The sequence below is a fragment of the Vulpes vulpes genome, chromosome 13 (assembly GCF_048418805.1).
Source record: "Vulpes vulpes isolate BD-2025 chromosome 13, VulVul3, whole genome shotgun sequence".
Taxonomy (NCBI): Eukaryota; Metazoa; Chordata; class Mammalia; order Carnivora; family Canidae; genus Vulpes; species Vulpes vulpes.
In genome coordinates this window covers 63,198,013-63,223,678 of record NC_132792.1, presented here as the reverse complement: position 1 = coordinate 63,223,678, position 25,666 = coordinate 63,198,013, and the positions used below count along the sequence as shown (strand labels likewise).

General features: G+C 32.4%; 1 protein-coding gene across 2 annotated transcripts in view; it reads right to left on the bottom strand.

The window, feature by feature from the left end:
- Positions 1-1,946: 1,946 nt before the first annotated feature.
- Positions 1,947-25,666, bottom strand: part of MYBL1 (MYB proto-oncogene like 1) — a 37,165-nt gene continuing 13,445 nt past the window's right edge. Inside the window, exons 5-16 of one of the 2 annotated variants that reach the window (XM_026012137.2) lie at positions 25,191-25,411; positions 20,451-20,625; positions 18,218-18,292; positions 17,372-17,476; positions 14,002-14,235; positions 12,562-12,930; positions 10,508-10,650; positions 9,840-9,954; positions 6,563-6,679; positions 6,365-6,469; positions 5,726-5,902; positions 1,947-4,589 (exon numbers count right to left, since the gene is read on the bottom strand). In XM_026012137.2, the coding sequence (XP_025867922.1) occupies positions 4,461-4,589; positions 5,726-5,902; positions 6,365-6,469; positions 6,563-6,679; positions 9,840-9,954; positions 10,508-10,650; positions 12,562-12,930; positions 14,002-14,235; positions 17,372-17,476; positions 18,218-18,292; positions 20,451-20,625; positions 25,191-25,411 (1,965 nt within the window). In that variant the 3' untranslated portion in view covers positions 1,947-4,460. The remainder of the gene's footprint in view (positions 4,590-5,725; positions 5,903-6,364; positions 6,470-6,562; positions 6,680-9,839; positions 9,955-10,507; positions 10,651-12,561; positions 12,931-14,001; positions 14,236-17,371; positions 17,477-18,217; positions 18,293-20,450; positions 20,626-25,190; positions 25,412-25,666) is intronic. The other variant, XM_026012139.2, reaches the window with a different exon arrangement.

Sequence of the window (25,666 nt, the reverse complement as noted above, 5' to 3'; positions counted from 1 at the left end):
CTTAGTGGTTTAGCGCCTTCCTTCGGCCCAGGGCATGATCCTGGGGTCCTGGGATTGAGTCCCACATCAGGCTTCCTGCATATTCCTTCCCTCTGCCTATGTCTCTGCCTCTCTCTCTCTCTACGTCTCTCACGAATTAATAAATAAAATCTTTTTAAAAAATACCATCTGTTTTACATTATAATTAAAGGTCTGATTGGTGGACAAGTCTATTACTCTATAGATGCATAAACCAAGCAGGAAATTACGTGGTTATAAAGTGAGCTAAAAGATTTTCACAAAATAGTTTATTGACAATAAAGTAAAACTAGTTTCATGTAGATAGAAGCCAAAACTATTTATAATCAATCTGTTGTGTAAAATATGGCTAATATTCCCTGATAGAGCCATGAATAATTTTTAAAAATTCTTTCAATTTAACACTTACTGAGATTTTTCTAAGCACCATGCTAGACAAGGAGCTATAAATAGCAATTCCCATTCTTCAAAACAAAGTCTAGGGGGAAAGTTTTATGGAAGCACTATGATAATCAGGAAATGATTCACAGATCTGTGCCATCAAGGATGAGTAAAATTTTAACAGGCTGAGACAAAGCAAAGCAATCATGCAGAGAAAATATTACTAACACAGGCATGGAGATTGAAGCATACACATATATGTTGTTGGAAGATCCAACAGGTCTAGGTTAGGAAGTGGGGAATTATTTTTATCTAGGCAACAGACAACTATGGAAGATCTTTGAACAGAAGAGATGTGATCAGATATATACAATTTTTATATTTGTTTCCTTATGCTTTCACATAAGAGAATGTACCTCGTCCTTTTGCAGTAGTATTTCACTGTAAATTAATAGTTTCATGTGTCAGTCTTGCATATTCGAGATAAGCATTCTACTAAAGGGTAAACTCATTTTTGGTGGTTTAACCCATCAGATTTCTAAGCCTAAAAAGCTAAAGGTAAAATCTAGATGGTGACGAATTCACTGAGGCAACATAATACTGCAGACCTGACTGGGTGACATTTGGCCTTGCAGGTGACACCCTGATGTCACTGGCACAATTTCTTCATATTTCTATAGAATGGAAATTAGAGTAATTAGTGCAACAATCCAAGTAAGAGATGAAGGAATAGATTTAGAGCAATGGCCTTAGACAGGCTAAGAACTTTTTAAAAAGTTTATGTATTTCTTTTGAGAAAGAACACAGGGAGAGAGAGGCAGAGCGAGAATCTCAGCAGACATCTGCACTGAGCATGGAGTCCAACATGGAACTTGATCTCACAACCCTGAGATCATGACCTGAGCCAAGATCAAGAACAGGGTGCTTAACCCATTGACCTACCCAGGTATCCCTAGGTAGATAATTTACGACAAATTTCTATTTGGGGAGGTGAGGGAGGCAGGAGATTTCTCAATGTGTGATGGAAGGGAAGGCAACACCACTAAGAGAGAGAAAAGGAAGGGTAGGTCCAAATTGGGAAAAAGAGAACATGTTGCATTTAAGGTATTAACATAAGAGTCATATGGAAATATCTAAAAGCAGTTGAAAATATGGCTCTGAAAGAGACTGTATAATTATTTCCACAATTTGATAAGGAAGTCAAGTTGTATTAACAGGTAAAATCAACTGTATAGACAGTTCTAAAGGAGAAAAAAAAAGTCTAAGAACAGAACGTTGGGTTAAGGGATGCCTGGGTGGCTCAGTGGTTGAGCGTCTGCCTTTGGCTCAGGGCGTGATCCTGGGGTCCGGGATCAAGTCCTACATACGGCTCCCTCTGAGGAGCCTGCTTCTCCCTCTGCCTATGTCTCTGCCTCTCTGTGTGTCTCTCATGAATAAATAAATAAATAAAATCTTAAAAAAAAAAAAAAAAGAATGTTGGGTTAAGTCCTTAAGGGTTCAATCAATACCATAAAACACAAAACCAAAGTGAAATGAGGAATGCCAAGTCAGCTTGTACACAGATGCTTTATTATGGATGTTAATAGTCAACATTGTATGCAAGATTCTCTTATAATGGAAAGTTTTCCCATACATCAAAAAACTCAATTTAGTCAGGGTAATTGCTGTATTAATGTGAAAACCTTACAAAAAAATGCAGTATTATATATGTGTAGTCAGTTTCCATGCAAGTATGGCTGCTACATGTATGTCTGGCATTTTTGTAACATACTGAAAGAAATTCAAATGAACACAACAGTGTAAAGGTGACTTAAGATGCCTGACATGTTTAAGATTAAAAATCTTCTTGCAAAAAGCAACAAAACAGTTAACTAAAGGATTCAACCAATACCAACCCAAATATGTACTATGTCCAATAAGCCCAGGCTTATCTGCAATATATTACACTTGGGATAATTTAATGCTCAAGAAAAATTATGCTTTAAAAAAATATAGCTCTTCCAAGATATACTTTGGTGACTGGAAACTATGTACATCCAAACCAGCTAAGGGCTATGGGCTACATTAAAACAAACAAACAAACAAACAAAAACCATTATGTGCTATTAGTTCAAAGTAACTGAAATTGAAATGATCCAGTATGATTTTGCTACAATCATTGGTTTTATAAAGTGATATTTCTGTGAGAAGTTCACTAATTGGGAAGCAATCAACAGACTTAACAAACACACTAAGAAGATTCAAATTGGTTCATCCATTTGTTATCAACAAGGCATAATCTTAGTACCACACATTTTCTTCACTTCTCACTACATATAATATGCAAAAATGAGCAAGTGGATTTAAATAGCTTAAAACCCTTTTATGTCTACTGTTCAAGAGCTAGGCATTAAAATACTTAGTATTACCATTTCTATTAACATAAAAACATCAGAAAATCTTAAGCTGTCTTTGTTTTAAGGCATAGTATTTTGGCATTTGCAAGAATTTGCCTGGTAATGGTTGATTCCATTAAGTTAACTTGAGAACTTGCCATCATTTGCTTTTTACCTTTTCACACAGTGCAAGTGGTGGTGGCTCTTTCCTTCTCTCATAGCAGCAAGCCGATTCTGCTATTTTCTATAGCAGCATACTTCAGGAGTGGAGAGGGAGAGAGTGTGTCAATTATAAATAATTACAACTACAGTGTACAATTCTATTTGCCTGTCAGTGTTTAAGTTGACAGCACACCATTATATGTCTCAAAAAAAAAAGTACATAAAATCTCTACACAAAAGCAAATAAAGACATTCTTTCAAAAAGAAATAAGTGCAAACACCTAAAACAGGCAACTGAAGCAACTGTTGTAACCTGTAGAGAAACACAAAACATTTATAAAAGGACAAAATATTTTTATAAATAAAAGATAATGTTCTCTACCTCTGAAACACTGAGTAAATACAATAAACTTCTAAGTGCAGACTGTTTTTAGGGACCAAAGTACCATATTATTTGTTTAAACAAAATGCAAAAATTTCAAACACATATACAAATCACCAGATTAATTTATATGACCCCCCCATATAATTTAAAAAGAAAATATTAAATTATTATTTAGTACATTTTTAGAACTATTTTATAACCAACATGATTTAAAGGGCATAGTGCAATATTTAGGTAGATGTGACATACAGTATACTGTATTCTTTGCAGCTATAACTTACTGTTTCATATTTCATACTTAAACATCAAAATTGTTCTTTATGTTAGCTGTAAATAACAGGAAACAACATTGGCTTCTAGACACCCTGTATAGGTATAAATATCTACATTTAAGCTTTAAAAATGAAAATAAATTATAAAAAGACTTCTCTCCAATTTACAAAGTCTTGCTCCTACATACTGTACAATACATTCAACAAAACTCTCAGCTCTTCTGAGATTTATGAAGAAAATACTGACTCTTTACTAATAAGGGAAAAAACCTTTTTCAATGCTTTTTGTTTTTAGTACTATGCTCAAATAAATACATTTAACACTGTAGTTAATTTTATTGTTTTTGAAAATACCAAAAATTAGTAGTGCAACTTTCTCTCCTTCTTTTAATTTCTTTCCACTGTATTTCTTTGTAAATGGTAGCTTAAGTAAATCAGCACGTAGGCAAAAGTACTTCATAAAACCACGTGTGCTTCCCATACATAGACTAATTTCAAAAATCATACATACTCATAAACCTATCTGTAACAAAACTGCAGCATCAAGAGAGTAGCAACATACATCTTCTAAAGAAAATATGTGAGAATTTACTTTTAGGATATCCATAACATTCTAATATGGTTTTCTGATCTTGTTCTTTAAAAACAATTTTTTTAAATCTCATCTCTTAAAAAATTAACCATGAAATTACCTACCCCTTACTTAAGTGGCTGGGCTTCCTGCTTCCCCAATATGAAAAAAGATGCAAACCATTTTAGGGCTGTATTAAAACTTTAAAAACAATTAATTGACAAAAATTTCATTGCAACCTAATTTAGTATAGGATACAGTAAGAAAGTAGGGAATTTCATCAATTTTAATAACGTTTACAGTATGAGAGCTCTTGAAGTGCTGCTGGTAGCTGTGTAAGTACTCAAATATCTTCTTGCTTGTTCTGTCATGATAAGTTGGTCTTCCGTCTTTCCATAAACCACTGTTTCCCATTCACAATTTGACTATGAAAGAAATATTAATAGTGATATGAAAATTACTAAAATAACTATCCATTCCACTTTACAATTAATGACACTTTTAAAAGTCAATTATTTCAACCAACTAGATAATGATAAATAATCACTATAAACATGTTTGGATAATGGCATTGTGATTCTCTTTATTAAACAATGTTTTAAAAATACTTTAATATTTATGATCAATTTTTTTAAATCCTTTTTTTTTTTAGCTATTTTGTTCATAGATTTGTGGAGGCAGTTTATAAATTTTCTAACCACAACCCCCTCAATTCAGTCTTAGCATGGAAAGAAATGTCAGTCTTTATTCTTCAAAATTTTGCAAAAGATTTAAAGATTACTACATTTTTGGTATGATCTGCTATGTAATCTACTTTCCTGAAAAGTTCTGTGTTAAACACTGGGAAATCAAACCATTTAATATGGATTAAGAGAACATGCTACATGGCTCTTTGAAGGGCAGCAGCTAAAGACAGAGATAGGTGGCCACATCCAATTGCCAAAGATGTTTTCAAGAACTGCTTAAGCGTCAGGAATGCTAGTGCTGCTGTTGCTGTGGTCTAAAGAAGAGAACTTCATCCTCAATGAACTCTCAAACTAACTGGGTTGAATTCTTAAGATAACGTAGTAAAAAATTTTCCAGGCTTCATTTACAGCAACATAATGGCTGCAGAGCAATGGAAAAAAGAATTTTGTTTTACAACTTCTGAGCCAAAAAGTTCACTGGAAACAATTATACCAACAAAATCAAGCTGAAACTGCTTCCAACCACTTACCCTTTCAAGATAGCAATTAGGGCTACACATATTTGTTATAGAAGAAAAGAGGCCAGAAGGAGACTTAGATAACTTTAATTTAAAAATGAAATTGTGCTTAAGAAATCACCAGATGAGACTGGCCACAACTTCAATTGTTTAGTTCATATGTGCCCTGATGAATCAGTATCTCAAAACCCAAATCTAGTTTGAGTGACAAAATAATGGTGAATGTTTAGTTACTGTTATAGTCGATTTTGAATCTAAAAAGAAAAAGTATAACTTGTGATCAGTAAGTCCAAAGTGATAACTGAACAAAGTGATAACAACAACAAAAATCACTGAAAGAAACTTACAAATTCATACCTGAAGGTTCTTTTCCAATGTGACTTTAGAAGTGTTAGGGTTTGGTTTCTTTTTATTAAGTGTATATGTTTTGTTGGTTGAATTTATATCTTGTTTTTCAGGAGTCAAGTTGCACCTATTGTCATGTATTTCCAATAATGGTATCATTAATAAAGATGTTGTAAATATATTTTCTGACTAAGAGAGAAAAAAGAAGAGGAAAATAACTAATTCAAAAATGGAGACAAATAGAGAGACTACTGAGTAAGTGGTAGTGGAAGCCCTGTTCATTTCCCTCCAAGAAAGCTTTTGGCTCCAACGAAATTTCTAGTAATGTAGTAAAATTAAATCAGAAATTAACCAAAGATAAATACTGAAATTTAAAGTTTTGAGAACTACCATTTTTTGATATCATACATAAAAGAGTAAACTCCTCTCAAAACAAAACGAATATAAAAATGAAGGAAATAAATAAAATATTCTCTATAGTCAATAGTTTCTTTCTGAAATAAGCAAAATAATAAATGCTAAAGGTAACTATGAATCCCTAATGAGCTAACAACACAATGGGTAAGAAACAAGAACCAGTAGGACTTAAAGCAATCACATTAACAACAACAATAGCAATCACATTAACAACAACAATAATTCTTCACAAACCTGCATGTCTGAAATGTCTTCAGTCAATAGTTGAGTACCTGGTTCTTCTTTTTCCCAATTATCTAAGACTAGTGATTTCCTGACTTTCTTTACAGAAGCTGTATGCTAGAATGAATAAGTTACAATAGAAGCATTATGGTAAAGTCACTTTTATTTTTAAAATAAAGACTTTTATTAACAATAATACTAAAAGACTACCTCCTGCTTGCAGCTTTTGTAAGCAGGTTCATCTTCCTCTTTGAGGAATATATCTGTTCCAGTTTCTTCTTTTAAAACTTCCCGAATATCTTCTTCCAAGAAGGCAAGTGGCTGTGACTAAATTGTTTTTAAAAGGGTTAAAGAGTCTTTTATATCAATTCCCTTCCCCCCCATATATAGAAACTCATCTTTTATACTTTTTTATTATTGGTATAATTTTTTCTGAGTCCCTATAGATACTTAAAGTTGAATGAATTAACTAATCAGTTTTATGGCAAAAATAATACTGAGCATTACAAACACTGAATGAAGTGTGCACTTTGTTCACTCTAGGCTTTCTCCTTCAGGGGAAACTGCTGTAGCTCCTGCTTCAATCAGGAGCCTCAGAATTAAACAGATAATAGATTATTTCCCAAATATTTTTATATAAAAATAGAAAAAATAAGAAATACATAACAAATTGGGACTATACTAGTTCTCCTTATTCTTTTACTGTACTTATTATATAGTATGTAGTTACTAGTTAACATGTTTCTCTTACCACTAAATGTGTGAGCTACTTAAGAGCAGTAAGCACGTCTTTTTCATCTTTGTATATATCTCTGTACACCTAGCCTCAAGCTTAGAGATGAGACAGTTTTCAAGAAGTGGTGTGTATGTGTGTCTATATGAAAGAAACTTGAGTGTGGGCTAAATACTGAAATAGTATCAAAATATTATTTACCTAGCTTCCTATCAAATAGCTAAGTCAACTGTGTAAGTCAGAAAGAACGATTTGTTTTAGAAAGAGAGAGGATGCATGGGAGCCTGGGGGGGGGGGGGGAGGGAAAGAGAGAACCTTAAGCAGGCTCCACACCCAGTGCAGAGCCCCACTTGCCTCTCAATCCTGAAATCATGACCTGAGCTAAAATCAAGAGTCAGATGCTCAACCAACTGAGCCACTCAAGCGCCCCTGGAAAAAATGTTTTTAATTATATCAAACAACCCCTACCATAGCCAAGATCTGCTTTAAAATAAACAATCAGAGTGCCACTAAATAAAGAACAAATTGACAGCACAGAATAACCAGCAGCTTATATTCCCAGTCAACAAAGCTAGAGAGAATAACATTCATTTATAAATGAGATTACACAGCATTTACAAAAACTTTAAGAATGGAAACAGAATTTTTAGTGCTCTCATCTACAGCCTGACACATGCAGAAATTATGTCAGTATTTTTATGTAATGCCCCAGAAGCTTTTGTTTTAAGGATTATATTTCACAAAGAATATTGATTAGGCACTCTTAAAAAAAAAAATCTACGATTTGTTTTTCCCTCATAAGAATACAAATGTCCTGGAGAAGTGCCTAAGACACAGATGAATTCTTTCACTACCAAATGTCCTAATGTGACAAAGAAAAGAACTACTGTATGTAATACTTCTCAGGTTTAATACTACCCAAATCTAGATTTTTATTTAAAGGACTTTCAGAGTTTTTAGTCTTTTGAGTGATTTTCAGCAAACATTAGAAAAATCAATGGTTACTAAGAAAGCAATAGATATTTAAGGCATACCAGATCAAAATTTTAGAGCCGTCTCTAAGAAGTACATGTGACTCAAAGTAAGATACATTAGAAAAGTAAATGGTTAGCATATAGTAGGTACTCAGTAAATAATAACTGGAGATGGAACAGGAGGAATGAAAAGTCAGCTTGCTGCAAACAGATATATGAGCATATGGATATTTTAGAAATTGTAATTACTAAATCATTCCTTTCTTTTTATCTTAAATTGCTGATGAAAATGATCTGTTTGGGCAATGCATAAATTCTTCCCAAGTGAAAACAAACTGATAGGGACTTAATTTAAAACCTAATTTCCCACACACTAGTATTAAAATAACAATTTGTATTCAATTTATATGTTGAACAAATGACCCTGAGGCACTGTAGAATTCTTAAATGCCTTCAAATCATTGTTTGCCTAGCTCCCAATTAGGCTACACACTCCTATGAAGGCAGACAACATACCTGACATGTTCAACATTACATCCTCAAAGCCTAGCCCAATGTCTGGCACCTAGTAGGCACTCAATCAATACTTGTTGAACGATGCATTTTAAAATGAAAAGCAAAACACTGGAAAGATTAGTCAAATCAATTAGGTAACTCCATACAATGGAGTATCAAACATCAAAAATTATGGGATACAAATATACATATTTATTCTTAAAAATTTTTTAAAAGGTTACAAGATAGTACATAAAGTGTGATCTCACTTTTGTTATGTGTGTATGCGCAAATAAAAGTCTAGAGAACTAAAAAGAATAAAATTGTTCGCAGCAGACTATAGAGCTAGAGGACAAAAAGATTTCATCAATCCTACTATGCACCCTCTAAACCAATATTTTAGAGAGGAAAGAGATTTGAGGGTGTGACATTCCTTTTGGTAGAAAACTAATTAAATCAAGCAAACTAGAATTAATGAATCTACCCAAAATATGACTAAAAATAGAGGAACATAATTAAACTCCCTAAACTCTCTCCTAAACATAATTAAACTCTCTAGAGTTTAGACCAATATATTTTTTTAAATATTTTATTTCTAACAAACCTAACTTGTCAGAAATCTGTATCTGCCTGGAATTAGAATGTCCATAGCTCATCTAACATACTTCAAAGTTAACTATGCAAAAACACAGATAACACTTCCCACCTCCATTTATGAACTACTATTGCTATCACGATTATTAAAATAACAAGAGCAGCAACTAAGTACATACTACTTGAAACTTAGCACCAATCCCTTTATTTCTACTATCTTTTTTTAATCTCCAGAAATAACCTGCTGGGATGTGTTTTATGATCTCCACTGATTGAAGAGTAAACTGAACCTTAAAGAGGTATTTTGATCAATCAGACTCATTAAGTATTATTAGGAAAGTGCTTATGTATATCAAAATATTAAAATTACTTTATTCTACTGCAGGTAACTACCACAGAAACTACTAAAAGGTGGGTTCTAGTATTAAGAAAAGAGTTCAACTGACACTTGATTTGCTTTCTCTAGATGACATAACATTAAAAAAGGCATGAATTCAAAACAAGCCAAGCAAAGGTTTATTTATAAGTCAAGGAAAAGGATTAACACAGCAAATTCAAATTTATAAACCAAGAAATAAAATTTTATCAATTTCAGTGAACATCTTTTTTAAAATGTGAAGAAAAGGATAAAAATAAAAAACACTTTTATTAAAATCAAGATATTTCTTAAAAATAAAAAGAGCATACATACCACAATTTTAAGAGGTCCATATTTTTTCTCCTGAGCAGCAAGCGCATTCTTAAAAGGAGTAGGAGTTCTTGGTGTGGTACCCAATATAGATCTTCTAATAGTAGGTGTTCTAAACCTAGCCAATCATTTAGATATGTGTATTATAGTCAAAATTTGATTATATAAGCATTAACGAAGGCACACTCATGACAAAAGTATACACTAAATTTTTCTTGCATATACACATGCTTTATTTAAACATTCTAGGACTATTTTAAAGTATGTTGCCTAAACTAATTCTTACTCCAATCAATCACCTTAAAATAGAAAAAGACAAATGTAGAAGAAAGTACTAAAAATGTTATTTCGCTTCATATCAAAGTTTTTCATTACATTTAGCTGATGTAGGAATGAAACAGTCAGTAGAAATGAAACATGAGGTTATAATTTTTTCTTTTTTTTATGATTTTTTTTCAATTCTAAGTCCTATATGAATAGAGATTAGGATATACGGATAAACAAAAAACTATTTTTTAAACAAGATTATTTTTTTAAGTAAATTCTATGCCCAACGTGGGGCTTATAGTGATGACCCCAAGATCAAAAGTTGCATGTTCCATTGACTGAGCCAGCCCGGCAACCCATTAATAATTCTTAAAATTGTGCTAACACAATTATTTAATACTTACCCTACATTTTCCTTTTGATCTTTGGGAGTAGTTTCCTTGTGAAGAGGAGTTGTAATGAGAACTTTCTGCCCACAAATAGGGGTTGATGTAAATGAAGGATTTTCTATATTAATTTGTTCATTTCCAGGGCATGTGTTGAAAAACTAAAAAATGAGAGTTTATAGAGACAATTTCTAGAATGTTAAAATCCTTACACAAATATTAAACTGATAGGATTTTCAAGGATATTTTCAAATATAAGATATTTCTCTATTCCTTTTAGAAAAGAATTACCAATAATATTTCATTTACATTCCACTCCATGAAAATTAAGCTCCATAAGGGCAGGAATTTTTATTTTGTTCATCACTCTCTCCCCAGCTCTTCTAAGTGTTTACCACATAATAGGTATTCAAGAAATAGTTGTTTAACAAATATTCAAAAGTTATAGAACACAGTAAAACAATTTTATAACAACTGATAAAATTACAACAAATATAAATAGAAATCTATAGAAACCATAAATAGCTGCTATTATAACAGTTTCATACAACAATGTAACTGGAAAAAAGTTTTATTATTTTATTAATAAGCAATTTAAGTGTCCTTCTCTACAAGAAATCTTTGAATTCTGAAAATAATAATGCTTTGTTGATAATACAGCTAACAAATCTGCCTACCTAGAATACAGCTCAGAACCTTGGAACAGCCAGAATTGGTATCAAGAATCCATTTTTCAAATAACACTGGACATAAAATCCAATTTTACTCACTGAATCTTAATTTACATATAATCATGAAATATTAATTTTTGTAGCCAAGAGAATAGAAGCAGTGGTAGGAAGAAGTGGAAATTACTTTAAGGCTACTTAACTGTAATGCTCTATCACTTCCAGCTCCTAATATTTGCAAATATACTTAACCCTAAGATTACCAGTCCAATCCTTTCAAAACCCTGTAGTAGTGCCCATCAATTCAAGCTCTTTACTATGGGATACAAGGTCTTTATTACCATGACTCAACCTTCTCAGCCACTTTCCACTTTAGGATTTATAATTCAACAAAAATTACTAATGCTCAAAACTCTATAAAAATAGAAAATTGCTAGTGTGCCCAACCCGGTTTCACCTTCCTCAGGATCTTGGTAACTCTGACAGCTGGGGTGGTATTGGGAAACACAACTATTCAAACTGTAGTCTGTGTAAATGTCATCCCCCTGAAGCACAGGGGGAATAATTTTCAGAGAACACAGTGCTTATGTACAGCCAGATTCTCCAACCATCCCAGCATCAAAATACATCTCCAACACTATCCCAGGATCTTTCAAGTTTATTTGACCATTAAATGCCCTTCTTTTTCCATAAAACTTTTTAATCTACCAAGACACTTTGAGCAAACCTCAATTCCTTTCTCTTATTAACTGATCGTAGGCAAACTGCTTAACTTCTGAATTTGTTCCAACTCCTAAGGGTTTTGGAAGAGAATTAACTATGATGCTATAAGAAAAGTGTTTAGCATACAGCCTGGAACACAGTATTTGTTAAGAAAGATAGTACTATAAAATAAGAGCTACAGTTTGCTTTATATCTCTTATAAACATCTGTTGCCCAGGGACATAACTCCAGGAGAAAGTGGGTAGTTCCTGACATCCCTAAAAAAAAACCTTCACACACATGAAATTCTTACAGTGAGTAGTTGTCTATGGATGTATACTCAGTATCTGTTGAACAGTTAATCAGGAAGCTGGATCTCAGTCTCAACTCTGTCATTAGATAACTGTGGGCAAGCCATTTTACCTTTCTGGACCTATTTCCTGATGAATCCTATAAAGATACACAACTATTTATCTAAAACATCCCTTTTAACTCTAAAAATTTTAAGATACTATAACACAACTACTACACTTTATGAGACAGCTTCTGATCTACCGGAGCTTAGCACTCTCATGTATACATTTAAATACTTTATCCATTTTTATGTGTTATCAAAGGAACAAACTGCTAGTAAGGATATTAAGGATCTAATGTAATTGAGCTCACCAACATTTGGGAACATAAGCAAAAACAAAACTCTACCTGTGAAGGAGAAAATGGTAGTGTTTTCACTGGTGTGTGTTTTAGTGCTGTATTACCGCCATCATTAAAGGAGCCATCGTTATGTTCACTGCCAGGGGACTGACCCACTCTCATTCTTCTCTTCTTTCTGAGGATGGTTGGTGGAGTGCTAAACTTGGCCACATTCGGGGATGTTACAGGAACAGCCTCATTGTCTGCACTGTTACAACTGTTTTTTTTCCCTTCAAGTACAAGACTGACATTAAATTGACATTCCATGGCTCCTTCATTGTGTTGAATTCTCATTAGTTTGACTGGGGTGGACTTGACAGGAGAAGCAGCAGCATCAGAAAGATCAAAACTGGTAACATCACTCCATGCTACAGGATCCTGCAATAAAATAAAGCTTTACCTAAGTTAATCCTTTAAACTATGTAACTAGTTAAATATGATATTGACCATAGAAAGATGACTTCCACAAAGTTAACTACTCATTTTTATTATGAGAAATAGGCTTTTCTTATTCATCTCTCTCTTTTTTCTTTTAAGAAAGACCATTTGAGAGGAACAGATTACGGTTTTACTACAACTCCAATTTGGAACATCCTACAATATTTCGTTTAATTCAGCAGCGGAAGCTTACTGTCAAAGTATTTTAAATAAAAAGAATTATTTTAAGTTATTATCAAAGAGTACAATTCTTCATAAAACTTCACACTATACTCATCAGAAAAACTATCAAATTCTATATAATTTGGTAATGTGTATGGAACATCTTCAAAAATGGTCATACATTTTGATCCAGAAATTCAATCTAATCTATGGAAATCATGATTTTACACAAAGGTTTACATAATATATTCTATAATTTGTAATACTGAAAAACTGGATACCACCTAAATGCTCAATAACCGTATACTGAGTAAATAAATTTTGTTACATTCATATGAAAGAGTATGATGCCATTAAAATTGAAGTTCAAAAAACAGTTAAGAAAACAAAGACATGCTCATGATATAATGTAGAAAAAATCTACAAACATAATACATAGGTGTATATTTCAGTAAATATATATATATGCATGTACATATGTTTTATATGTATAGAACACAGCCTGAAAGAAAATACTTCAAATTATTAACTCTAGGCTTATGGAGGGTTTTTCTTCTTTACAGTTTCCTCTAGTTTCCAACTCTCTCTAATATACAATTTGTACAGTAAAAAACAAATTCTTAAATTTTAATTTCTAAAAATTTTAGGCATAGTACATAGTAAGATAAAGATATAAATTTTTTATTTGTTTTTGCCAAAAGCCACTGCAAAAAATCAAAATAAAATTAAGCATGACATACAAAAGAATGCTTAAAACAAAACTGGTCAGTGTCCCTTAAACTAAGTTTCTGAACATGAAATCATGCTACTAAAATTGAGCTTTTGGTAATCTCACAATTTCAAACTTACAGATTCAATAAGTTCTAGAGTCTCTGCAAATTCTGGGATGGTCTGTAGAGAGGACAGCACAGCATTTGCCTCTACGGCCAGGAACTTTGTGGGTGAATTCTGCTGAGCAGACAGAGTTTGATTTTCATCCATACTGTAAAACTCACTAGTGTGCTCCTCGAGGCTATTTAGAGTATTAGACATGCTATCATCCATGAGGAAACTACCAGACCAGCTAGAAAAGCTTCCAGGTTGCTAAAAGTACAAAAGAAATGTGAATATTATTTGTCATTCTCAACCTAAGCATAAATTTGGATTTTAAGTAAGAGTTTTTTCTAGGATAACATACATTTCACAAAAAATATAGTAGCAAATATACTGTCTTCCCTCAAAATGGATGTAAACATATTTTCATTAAACCTCTTTCTCTATTTCTTTTTTCTAATTTTTTTGAATTTATAAAGTCATGGTGAAATAAAACTAACAAACTAGCATATGTACACAATATAGAGTTCAAACTCCCAGAATCTGGTCTTTCTCTACCTTTTACACCTCATATCCCAACACTTTCACTCATACACCCTCCTTCCAGGGAATACCGAATATCCAACTATAGTTGTAATTCCCACGAGTTAGTCTTTTACCCTAGAGTGCCTTTGCACATACTACTCGCTCCTTTTATCTAGAATGTTCTCCAATATAGGTCAGGGAAAATTTTTATTCTTTATTTAAGATACACTTCAAATATTGGAAAGTCCTCCAATTGATCATCCACTTTTACCTACTCTACCTACAATGATGTCGCAGTTCATCCACTTTGCTACAAAACAAACATTGCCTTTCAAGACTAGGCTAAAATAGAGTTCTTTGAGGAACCCTTCTCTGACTACCTATACCTCAGACACCTCTCTTATGTGCCCCCACAAAACTTTGTGACTTATTTTAACATACTACATCCTATTTCTTGTTTGTGTCCTCATTGCAGAGTAAACCCTTTGAAGTCAGGGATTGTGTCATTTTTATCTCTCTGAAGAAGTACAGTGGGCAACTGAGCTGAGCTTCCTAATATCTCATAATAAAAAATAAGAAAAAAAGACCTTGAGGAGTCCTGGTTAAAAAACTATATGTAATTTGAAAGTTTTTAATAGTGGATCCTAAGAGTTCTCATCACAAGAAAAAAAAATTTTTCCCCTTTTTTTCTTTTCCTTTTCTGTTTTGTACCTATATCATATGATAGATGTTAACTAAACTTATTGTGGTGATCATTTCACAATAGATGGAAATCATATGTGGTACACCTTAAACATAAAGCATATAGCTCTCTCGAACAGACTTCTCAGAGGTGATGAAAATATTCTTATGTCTGAAGCTCCTCAATATGAGAGCCACATGCCATATAAGCAACTAAAATGTGACTAGTGCAACTGAGAAACTGAATTTTTAAATTTCATTTAAAATTAAATGGGGAAAAAAATTAAATTAAATGGGGCTAATACCTACCATATTTTAGAAAGCACATGGTCCTATCCATAGGAAGTACTCAATAAATGGTACCTATTATTTTTAAAAGTAAAAACTACTAGAATGTGTTAGATATTCACAGTAACAAAATGTTCAGTTTCAAGTTAAGGTGAAAAAAATTTCCGACTGTTGCAAAATAAGTTCCACCTGTTTTAAAGTTTTCTCCAAAATAAAAAAATTAAAGCACCCTTACTTTATTAGCATAGCCAACTATGGAATTTGCAATCATTTCCTGGAGATAGGTTCCAAACTATATGCATGTCAATTAAATTTGAAAGTGGTAAAAAGATTCAAAAAGGTGAGTAGGCCCAGTGGAAAAACCAGAGATACATTCAGACACACCTGAATATAAATTCCTAACAACAAACCACCTACTTCACAGTTAATATAAGGATTACTAAGAATACATAAAACATATCTATAATGGTTGAACATAATGGATACTCAATAAAATGACAATTATCAAATAATTTTTAAGAATACTTTAAAAAAAAATACTTTATATGTGTATGGACTCTATTCCACTGGGTGCAGCAACTTCCCTCCAGAATCTAAAATCTCCAACCAGATCTTTATGAAAGTGGATTTTAGATAAATAAGCTCTAAAAAAAAAAAAAAAAAAAAGCTGTCTGCATCTTAATGTAAAATGCCATTTCTTGTAGCTAGTTACTTCTTCCCGTTAAATTAAAAACGATAGACTACTATAAAAAAATAAAAAATGGTTTAAACATGATACAATTACCTAACAATGTGGACTCTCTAACAATAACTATTTCTTAATAAAACCAAAATTAATTTTAAAATAGGTATACTTTAGGTCTTCCTATTTGCCCATGGTTTTTGCAGTTTTAATACAAAAACTATGCTTCCTATGGCATGTATCTTGTCTATTATAGTTAACAATGTTGTTTTTACTAATGCTTTTTTAAATGATATAAAGACATCACCAGTTGCCTCATAATACTATTTCAAAAACTCAGGTTATTCTATTTAGTAATTTTGTATTAGCTCCCAATCACCCTGAGTGGACGGTCCCCTCATTAAGCCCCAGACCAAGAGTAGCCCCTTCCTAAATGTAAAAAAATCTCAAGATAGTAAACTTTTAAAATAGTCATTTAAGTATAAATCTTTTTTTCTCTTAATCCATCTAATATAGCCTAATTTAGCTAGAATGATTACTACGTATCCTAATTTAATACTCCTAATTGTTCCCATCAAGCAAATCCCAGACAATAGTTTTCACATGTGGTAACCAAGACCCAACATTCATGTTTAAAAAACATAAAATCTCAATGTTCCCTTTCCCTATATTTTTTAAGTTATTGTTTTTTTCCAATTTACCAAATTCATATTCTTAATATAGTAAATAGGAAAAAACGTTCAAGGACAGAATAAAAGTAATTCTGAAGCACATAAATCTCTATAATTTATTAAATTCTTTATTTTTCAAACACTTTTTTCTATTAAAGATAACATTACAAGGAAGGTCTAAAATGAAAGCAAAGCCAGAAATCATAATAAAATAAAAGCAAAGCCTAATCTAAACCACATATCATTTTCACAAATATGTGTATATATATATATATACACACACATATATATCGAAGATCATACCTTAGGTCTGCTTGACATTTACAACTCAAAAACATCTTAATATAGAACATTGTAAAATATGTTCAAAGAGTTGTATATCAAAATCAGGCAACCTCAACATTGCAAATTAGAAAATCTATTTTTAGTCTGTATTAAAATCTGGAGTCATACTGAATATGCTTTCCATGTGTTAGTAAATGAAAGTCAATGCTGATGAAAACTATAAAAGCACATGAAGGATTCTAACAAAATCTAAACACTTAAGCTTATTTCCTACCGATGAAACTCGCTTTCTTCTAACTTCATTCTCAGCTGACATAAGAAGTAACTCAAGTTCCTTTATTTTTTTTTCCTTATCAGGATCTTCATCAATGAAGGGTGGCTAAAACAAGTTAAAGAGAAAGGCCACTTAAATGAATGTTTTATTATTATTATTGTTCTTAATTTTTATCTTCTATGCAACATAAAACCTATTTTCTCCAAGAAAGCTTAATACAACTAAATCCCAAATGCTCAATATCACAATCCCCCGGTATCTAAATATTTTCAATTTAACAGAGAAGATTTGGGAAATTCATTTTATTATTTTATTTTTTTAAATAATGTCTATCTCCAACATGGGGTTCAAACTCATGACCTGGATGGAGATTGAGAGTTACATGCTTTATCTACTGAGCCAGCCAGTTAGTTACCCCTAGAATTGGGAAATTTAAATGCATTAAAAAACTAATAAATAAATAAATACATTAAAAAACTTATATTGTATCATCTATATAAATTTAGAAATCTATGTCTGGAGTCTGTTTTATTAAATCATATATATGCACATTCTATCCCATTTAACAAAAATGAGTCCATTCACAACCTGAATGGTTTAAGTTGGAAAAATGAAAGGACCACACTGCTGGTGTTGTCAACCACCTTACATCTGTACAGTTTATATTTCTCAAACCCATTTATAAACTTTCCTTCAGTTACAATATTCAAAGTAAATAGAACAGGTAGTATTTTGTCCTAGTTTTATGAATGAGGAAATAGGCACTATTAGACTTTCAAATGTATGTTTGAAAGTGTTTCCATTGTTTTTGTTTGTTTGTTTGTTTTGCTATAAATAAAAAGCTACCTGAATAAATGCAGAAGAACTCTGAACATGTTCTACACAATTGCCTTCAGGTGAAACATACTGATAGCCTGGGATCTAAAAAGTAATGAAAACATTAGTAAACATTAGTAAACATTATATATATAGCACTATATAAATTTTTAAAATCTGAGGCAAAGCATAAAAACTCTTGACAAAATATCAGCATTAAAAACTCATGAAGTATCTCTGTTAACTTTGAAAATTCACTCATACAATAATTTCTAATTATATCTTTGTTCTCAGAATCTTCTAATAAAAAGTCATAACTCTTAGGAAAGACCTATTTTCTCCTGGATGAAATATGAGAATTACTTGGCATATATTTATCAGCCAATCATTCTGTTATCTACAATATCCAACAAATTATTTCTTAATCTGCTATTAGAAGGACTGCTCTAACTCCTGAAGAAGATAAAGTAATAGTGTTCTTATCTTTCAGAGGAAGGAGTTGGTCCATATGAAGTACTCACAAAGAAAAGACTAAAGTAAGTTTTTCAATATTCAAACCTCTCTTACTTCTACCACCACCCCATGCCAATCTCTGTGTAAAAAGATGAAAACAGAGGCTTCTTCTATTACTTGTCTTAGAAAAACAGTAGGAATCACTCATGTGTTTTTTAATACTTTGTTTTTCTAAAGCATCTGTAGTAATAAGAATTTTGAAGTTGCATAGAAATTTAGTGTGCAGTGGTGGGAAGAAATAGGAGAAGATATTTTTAAAAACCTAAAAATCTAATAAATACAAATATGAAATTGTTCTATTTTCCATTATGGCCTACCTAAATCACTATCTGATGCAGAATCACCATATGTAACTTCTAACATAGAACTTCCACAATACTTGATTTGTATTAGTTATCACTAAACTTTCAATGAATTAGAAACTTATTTTTCTCAAACTTTTCATTTAAATCTTTGACAATATTTCAAACCAATCCACTTTTTCTTTCAAGTCAAAATTAGAATGCTCCTTTTAGTAGCTTAAATGAGTTGAATTATGAATACATATATCTTTCAAGAATTATTAAAAGTATAATAAACAATTCTTAAACTACAAGAAATATTATTTTCCAAATTATTTTGATTGAGATTGTTAAATACTCTCTTGACCCCAAATAACTTTTAAGACTATGTTTCTATGAGTTAAAAAAATAAATTTAAATGATAACCTTTCTAAGACAGAAGCAGAATGTTTCAGTTTATGCTGCTGAAATCTAGGACTCTAAAGGAAAATGTAAAGAAACAGACAATAAAAACCTTAAGGTATTGAGTATCAGCAGATAACTATACCGCCTCCACGTTTTCCTATTTGTAAATTAAGATGTCATTACTTTTTAAAAATGGTTCTTTTAAAATTATGTCAAAAAAAATGTTCATTTAATGAGGTAAATTCAAATAAGATCTGTGCATACTAACCACAGATTTTTAACACCCAGACAAAAGATTAAGTCAGGACTTAATCTTTACATTTTATGTAACAAGAACCGAGAATTGCTCAACATGAAAAATGGCATGACAGACAGGCAGACAGAAAAATAAAAAACAAACCTTATGAAAACTCCTAACTAATTTCTTGCAGAGAAGAAAATGCACTGTAAGGAAAATAGAGCTTGCCCTATCCTGAGCTTTGGGAATCTCTATTCAAGTGAACCTGTCTAAACAAAGACTAACATCACGTGGCTGGTTACTAGGGAGAGAAGCAAAGTTGAATGCCATCAAAGAATCAATTAATTATTTACCACACCTCCCAAAGATGAATGGATTTTGACTATTTTCTCCTTAAAACCATTTTATACACACTTACCTCTTAGAGATAAGCAATACTACAATTGCACAAAATCTTTTTTAAAAGGAAACTATAATGGATGTTAAAGCACAAATGACCATAAGCTTTGAATCATAAATAAGATTCAAAGAATGATAGCATTAGGAAATGTATATACTAAGTTTCTTACCAAGATAGTATAAAAATTACATATAAAAGGAAACATTTTAATGAGTTTGTTTCCAAAATATTTATCAATCAAAACAAGTAGAAAGTAACCTCCATTAATGGTTAACAGCAGTTATGGCAATTTTTTTTTCCGTTTGGAAATTTAAATGTCTATTCTTCTTAATATATGTTGTATTTGTCCTATTAAGAAACCAAACATCCTCCCATTTAGCAACTAAAGAAATTTTTTAAAATAATAAAGGTATTAAAAATATGTGCCTGAACAGGTATGTAAAACTGATTCTGGGTTTGCAAATGGTCCATAGTCGCACAAGGTTTGTGTTGAAGTTTAGATGAAGATCGTTCTGATTTTATTCCATCTTGTAAGTAGCCCTCCTGTTCCACTTTTCTTCGCATGGTAGAATTCCAATGATTTTTGATAGAATTATCAGTCCTAAGAAATCAAAGTGTATAATTTAAAAAGAAAAAAAGGATTCCATAAATTTTAACACTGTATGAAGTTCACAAAGTACTTAAAACAATTTTTTACAAATAATGAAACTAGGTACTTTCTCAATTCAAAGATAAGCTGTCCAGTCAGACACAGTTCGAAACAGTGAAAATATAACAGTGAATAAGAAAGTTCCTGCTCTCATGAGGCTTACATTCTTATTGAAAGTGTGGCAGCACAGAAGGAGGGAAGAATAGAAAAAAAATAAATAAGAAGAAAAACATCAGTGCAAACTAAACTACATTAAAAAATCATATACAAAAAAAATCATATACCATGATCAGTTAGGATTTATTCTAAGGATGCAAGGATGGCTCAATATCTCCCAAATCAATCAACATCATATTAACAAAATAAAGGATAAATCAATAGATGCAGAAAAAGTATTTGATACAATTCAACATCCATTTATGATAAAAAAAAACTCTCATCAAAGTGGGTACAGAGGAAACATATTTCAACATAATAAAATCCCTATATGACAAACACAGCTAACATCATACTTTATGGTAAAAAGCTGAAAGCTCTTCCTCTAAGATGAGAAACAAGACAAGGATGCCCATTCTCGCCACTTTTATTCAACAAAGTTTTGGAAGTCCTAGTCAGTCACAGTAATCAGACATGAAAAAGAAATAAAAGGCATCCAAATTTGATAAGAAATAAAACTGTCACTATTTGCTAATGACATGACTATATATAGAAAACCCTAAAGAATCCACCAAAAAAAAAAAAAAAAAGAATAAATGAATTCAGTAAACTTGCAGGATACAAAATCAGTGTACAGAAACCCTGTTGTGTTTCTAATACAATAATAACTACTAAGAAAAAATTAAGAAAAAATACCATTCACAATTACATCAAATATAATACCTAAGAATAAATTTATCAAGGAGGTTGAAAGACCTGTACTCTAAGGCATTGGTGAAAGAAACTAAAGATGGCACAAATAAATGGAAAGATATAGAATGCTTATGGGTTGGAAGAATTGTTAACATGTACACAAAAAGCAATCTACAGATTCAATGCAATCCCTACCAAAATACACAATGGAGCTAGAACAAATAATCCTAAAATTTGTACACAACCACAAAAGGCACCAAATAACCAAAGCAATCTTGAGAGAGAAGAACAAAGTTGGAAATATCACACTTCCAGATTTCAAACTATGATACAAAGTGATAGTAATCAAAACAGTACGGTAATGACACAAGATAGAAACAGGTCAAAGGAACAGAATAGAAAGCGCAGAGTTAAACCTACACTTACACAGTCAATCAATCTTCAACAAATGAGGCAAGAACATACAATAGGGAAAAGAAAGACAGTCTTATCAACAAATGGTGCTGGGAAAACGGGACAACTACCTGAAAGGATGAAACTGAAACACTTTCTTATATGATATACAAAAAACCCCTCAAAATTTAAAGACTTAAATGTAGGGATGCCTGAGTGGCTCAGCCGTTGAGCATCTGCCTTTGACTCAGGGCATGATCCCAGTCCAGGGATCAAGTCCCACATCAGGCTCCCTGTGAGGAGCCTGCTTCTCCATCTGTCCGTGTCTCTGCCTCTCTCTCGGTGTCTCTAATGAATAAACACATAAAATCTTAAAAAAAAAAAAAAAAAAAAAGACTTAAATATAAGACCAGAGACCACAAAACTACTCAAAGAAGCAGTTAGCCCTTGAACACTGTTCTAAGCAGTACTTTCTTGAATCTGTCAGGCAAGAGCAAAAAACAAAAAGCACTACATCAAACTATAAAGTTTTAATACGGTGAAGACTATCAACAAAACAAAAAGGCAACCTACTGAATGGGAGGAGATATTTGCAAAGGATATAACCAATAGGTGTTAAGATCCAAAATACATAAAGAATTCATATAACTCAGTATTAAAAAAAATGAGGAGAGAACATGAACAGATTTTCATCTGTATGAAAGAAGACATGCAGATGAGCAACAGACATAAAAAGATGTCTAGTGAGCACTAGGGACACCTGGGTGGCTCAGCAGTTGAGCATCTGCCTTTGGCCCAGGGCATGATCCCGGGATCTGGGATTGAGTCCCTCACTGGGCTCCTTGCGGGAAGCCTGCTTCTCCCTCGGCCTGTGTCTCTGCCTCTCTCTCTCTCTCTCTCTCTCTCTCTCTGTGTGTCTCTCATGAATGAATAAATGAATAAATAGAGATGCTCACTAATCATCAGGGAAACGCAAATCAAAACTACAATGACATATCATCTCACACAGGTCAAAATGGCTACTATCAAAAAAGACAAGAAATACAAGTGTTGGCAGAGATGTGGAGAAAAAAGAACCCTCATGATCTGTTGGTGGGAACACAAATAGATGCAGCCACCATGTTAAACAGTATGAAGGTTCCTCAAAAAATTGTAAGTAAAACTATCATAGGATCCAGTAATTCCATTTCTGGGAATTTATCTGAAAAAAACAAAAACACTAATACAAAAATATATACACACCCATATTCACTGCAGTGTTATTTACAGTCAAGATATGGAAGCACCCAATTAGTTACTGATAGATGAAGGGAAAAAGATAGGGCACATGCATACAATGGAATATTATTCCTCAGCCATAAAAAAGAATGAAATCTCGTTATTTACAACAACATAGATGGACTCAGATGGTATTATGCTAAGTGAAAAGAGTCAAATAAAGATATATACCATAGAATTTCACTTATCTGTGGAATCTAAAAAACAAAACAAACAGAACAGAAACAGACTCATGGATACTAAGAACAATGTGGTGGTTGTCAGAGGGGAGGGAGGTTGGGGGGTGGGCAAAATAGGAGAAGGAGATTAAAAGTACAAACTTCCAGCTATAAAATTAAAAGGATATGAAGATACAATGTGCAGTATAGGGAATATAATTAATGATATGTAACAATTTTGTATGGTGACAGATGGTAGCCAGATTTAGCTTGGTGATCACTTAAAAATGTATATAAATGTTAAATCACCATGTTGTATATCTGAAAATATATAATATTACATGTCCACACTTCAGTTGGAAAAAAGCAAAGAAAAACACCAGTGCAATACAGATCATTAAAGCAGAAATAAGAAAAGTGAGTAACTAGGGTAATTCGGTAGGTGGTCCAGGAAGGTCTCTGGGTGACAGTGAAGCTAAGATAGAATGACAAGAATGAACCTGCCATACAAGAGTAGGAAAAAAGAGCATTCCAGAAAAAGGGTATAGAGAGGACAAAGACCTAAAAGCCAGGAACAAACATGGTCAAGAAAAGCAAACCACAAATTAGAGAATCCCAATATTCTTTCACTAATGAGAATATCTATGTTGGAAAGAGTTCACTGTCTTTTCACCTAAAGTTTCCTTTATAAAAATGTAAACCTTCAACCCACAGCTACCTGTAGTATAAATTTCATCCTTCATAAAGTATACAAACATTTACTGAGAACCAACTTTATGTTAAGGCACTAAGCCAGTTTCAATGGACAGTAAAAATATATATACATATATATATAAAAGACTGAAAACATTGGTAGTTCCTAAACCAGGTTCAGTAACATGCAAAAAAACACTATGCTTTAATTTCCTTAAAAGACAGCATTGTTTGCTTGGCATATTTCATTAGTATATGAAGATTAATTAAGTATACAGGTAAAAGCATTTTGTAAGTGATGAAGTACTATACAGAAACTACAGCAATAAAAAAAACATGCATACCTTCCAAGTGAGATACGGATTTTCCCAAGGTTGTTGGTCTACTGTACTACAATCAGGAAACATTCAAACCAATGCAATCAATGTACAGTATACTTATAGTATACATATACATAGAAGGGCATATCACTTTCCCGGAGGGAAATTCTGTGTTTTAGCCACATGGATATATATACTACTCCCATGATTTGAATATCATAATTAAGAACTGAATTTTCTCTAATGAACTTCTGTAGTTTACTTTGCTATTCTCAGATCTTGTGCATAGAATCCAATACGAAAGAAATCTCTTCGGGACACCTGGGTGGCTCAGTGGTTGAGCGTCTGCCTTCGGCTTATGCCATGATTCCAGGGTCGGAGTTCCACATCGGGCTCCCTACATGGAGCCTGCTTCTCCCTCTGCCTATGTCTCTGCCTCTCTCTCTCTAGGTCTCTCATGAATCAATAAATAAAATCTTTAAAGAAAAAAAAAAAGAAATCTCTTCAATTTAGATTCCATTCCAACCAGGTTTGTACAAAGAAGATCTGTCTGACTGGCATTGATAGGTAAACAATCTGGGGAGTACATTAACTGTTCACATAACCTAAAGGTCTATCATTTTACTGCACAAATTAGTGCTATTATTTCATTTTTTTTAAGTAATTCTATGCCTTACACAGAATTTATTACAAATAGGCCCAAAGGGTTGCTTGTCTAAATTTCATTATAAATAAAAGTCAAAGGGATTATCTGCAAACATACCTAACAGTAACTTAATAAAGATCAAGTTTAAGTATGGGAAAATATATACGTTTATATAAGCACCTTCCAGGAAGTAGTTTAGCAATTTCTGCCCAACGATTTCCCAACCGCTTATGGGCTTCATAGATGATTCTGTCTTCCTCTTCTGTCCAAGAAGATTTCTTTACTTCAGGATTCAGATGATTATGCCATCTTTCTCTACATTGCTTGCCTATTCTTCCTTTCAAGTGTTTTGCAATTAAAGACCATCGTTTTGGCCCGTATTTCTGAACTAATTCAATAACCTAAGAAACAGAAAAACAAAGTTTAAAAAAGCATTACCTTTTTTTTTTTTTTTTTTAAAGCATTACCTTTTTAAAAAGAAATAACTCATGGGGATGTAATGTATAGCATGGTGACTATAGTTAATAATACTATAATGCACATCTGAAAGCTGCTAGAGATCTTAAAAATTCTCATCACAAGAAAATAATTTTTATAGCTATATTGTGACAGATGTTAACTAGACTCATTGTTGTGATCATTTAGCAATATACAAA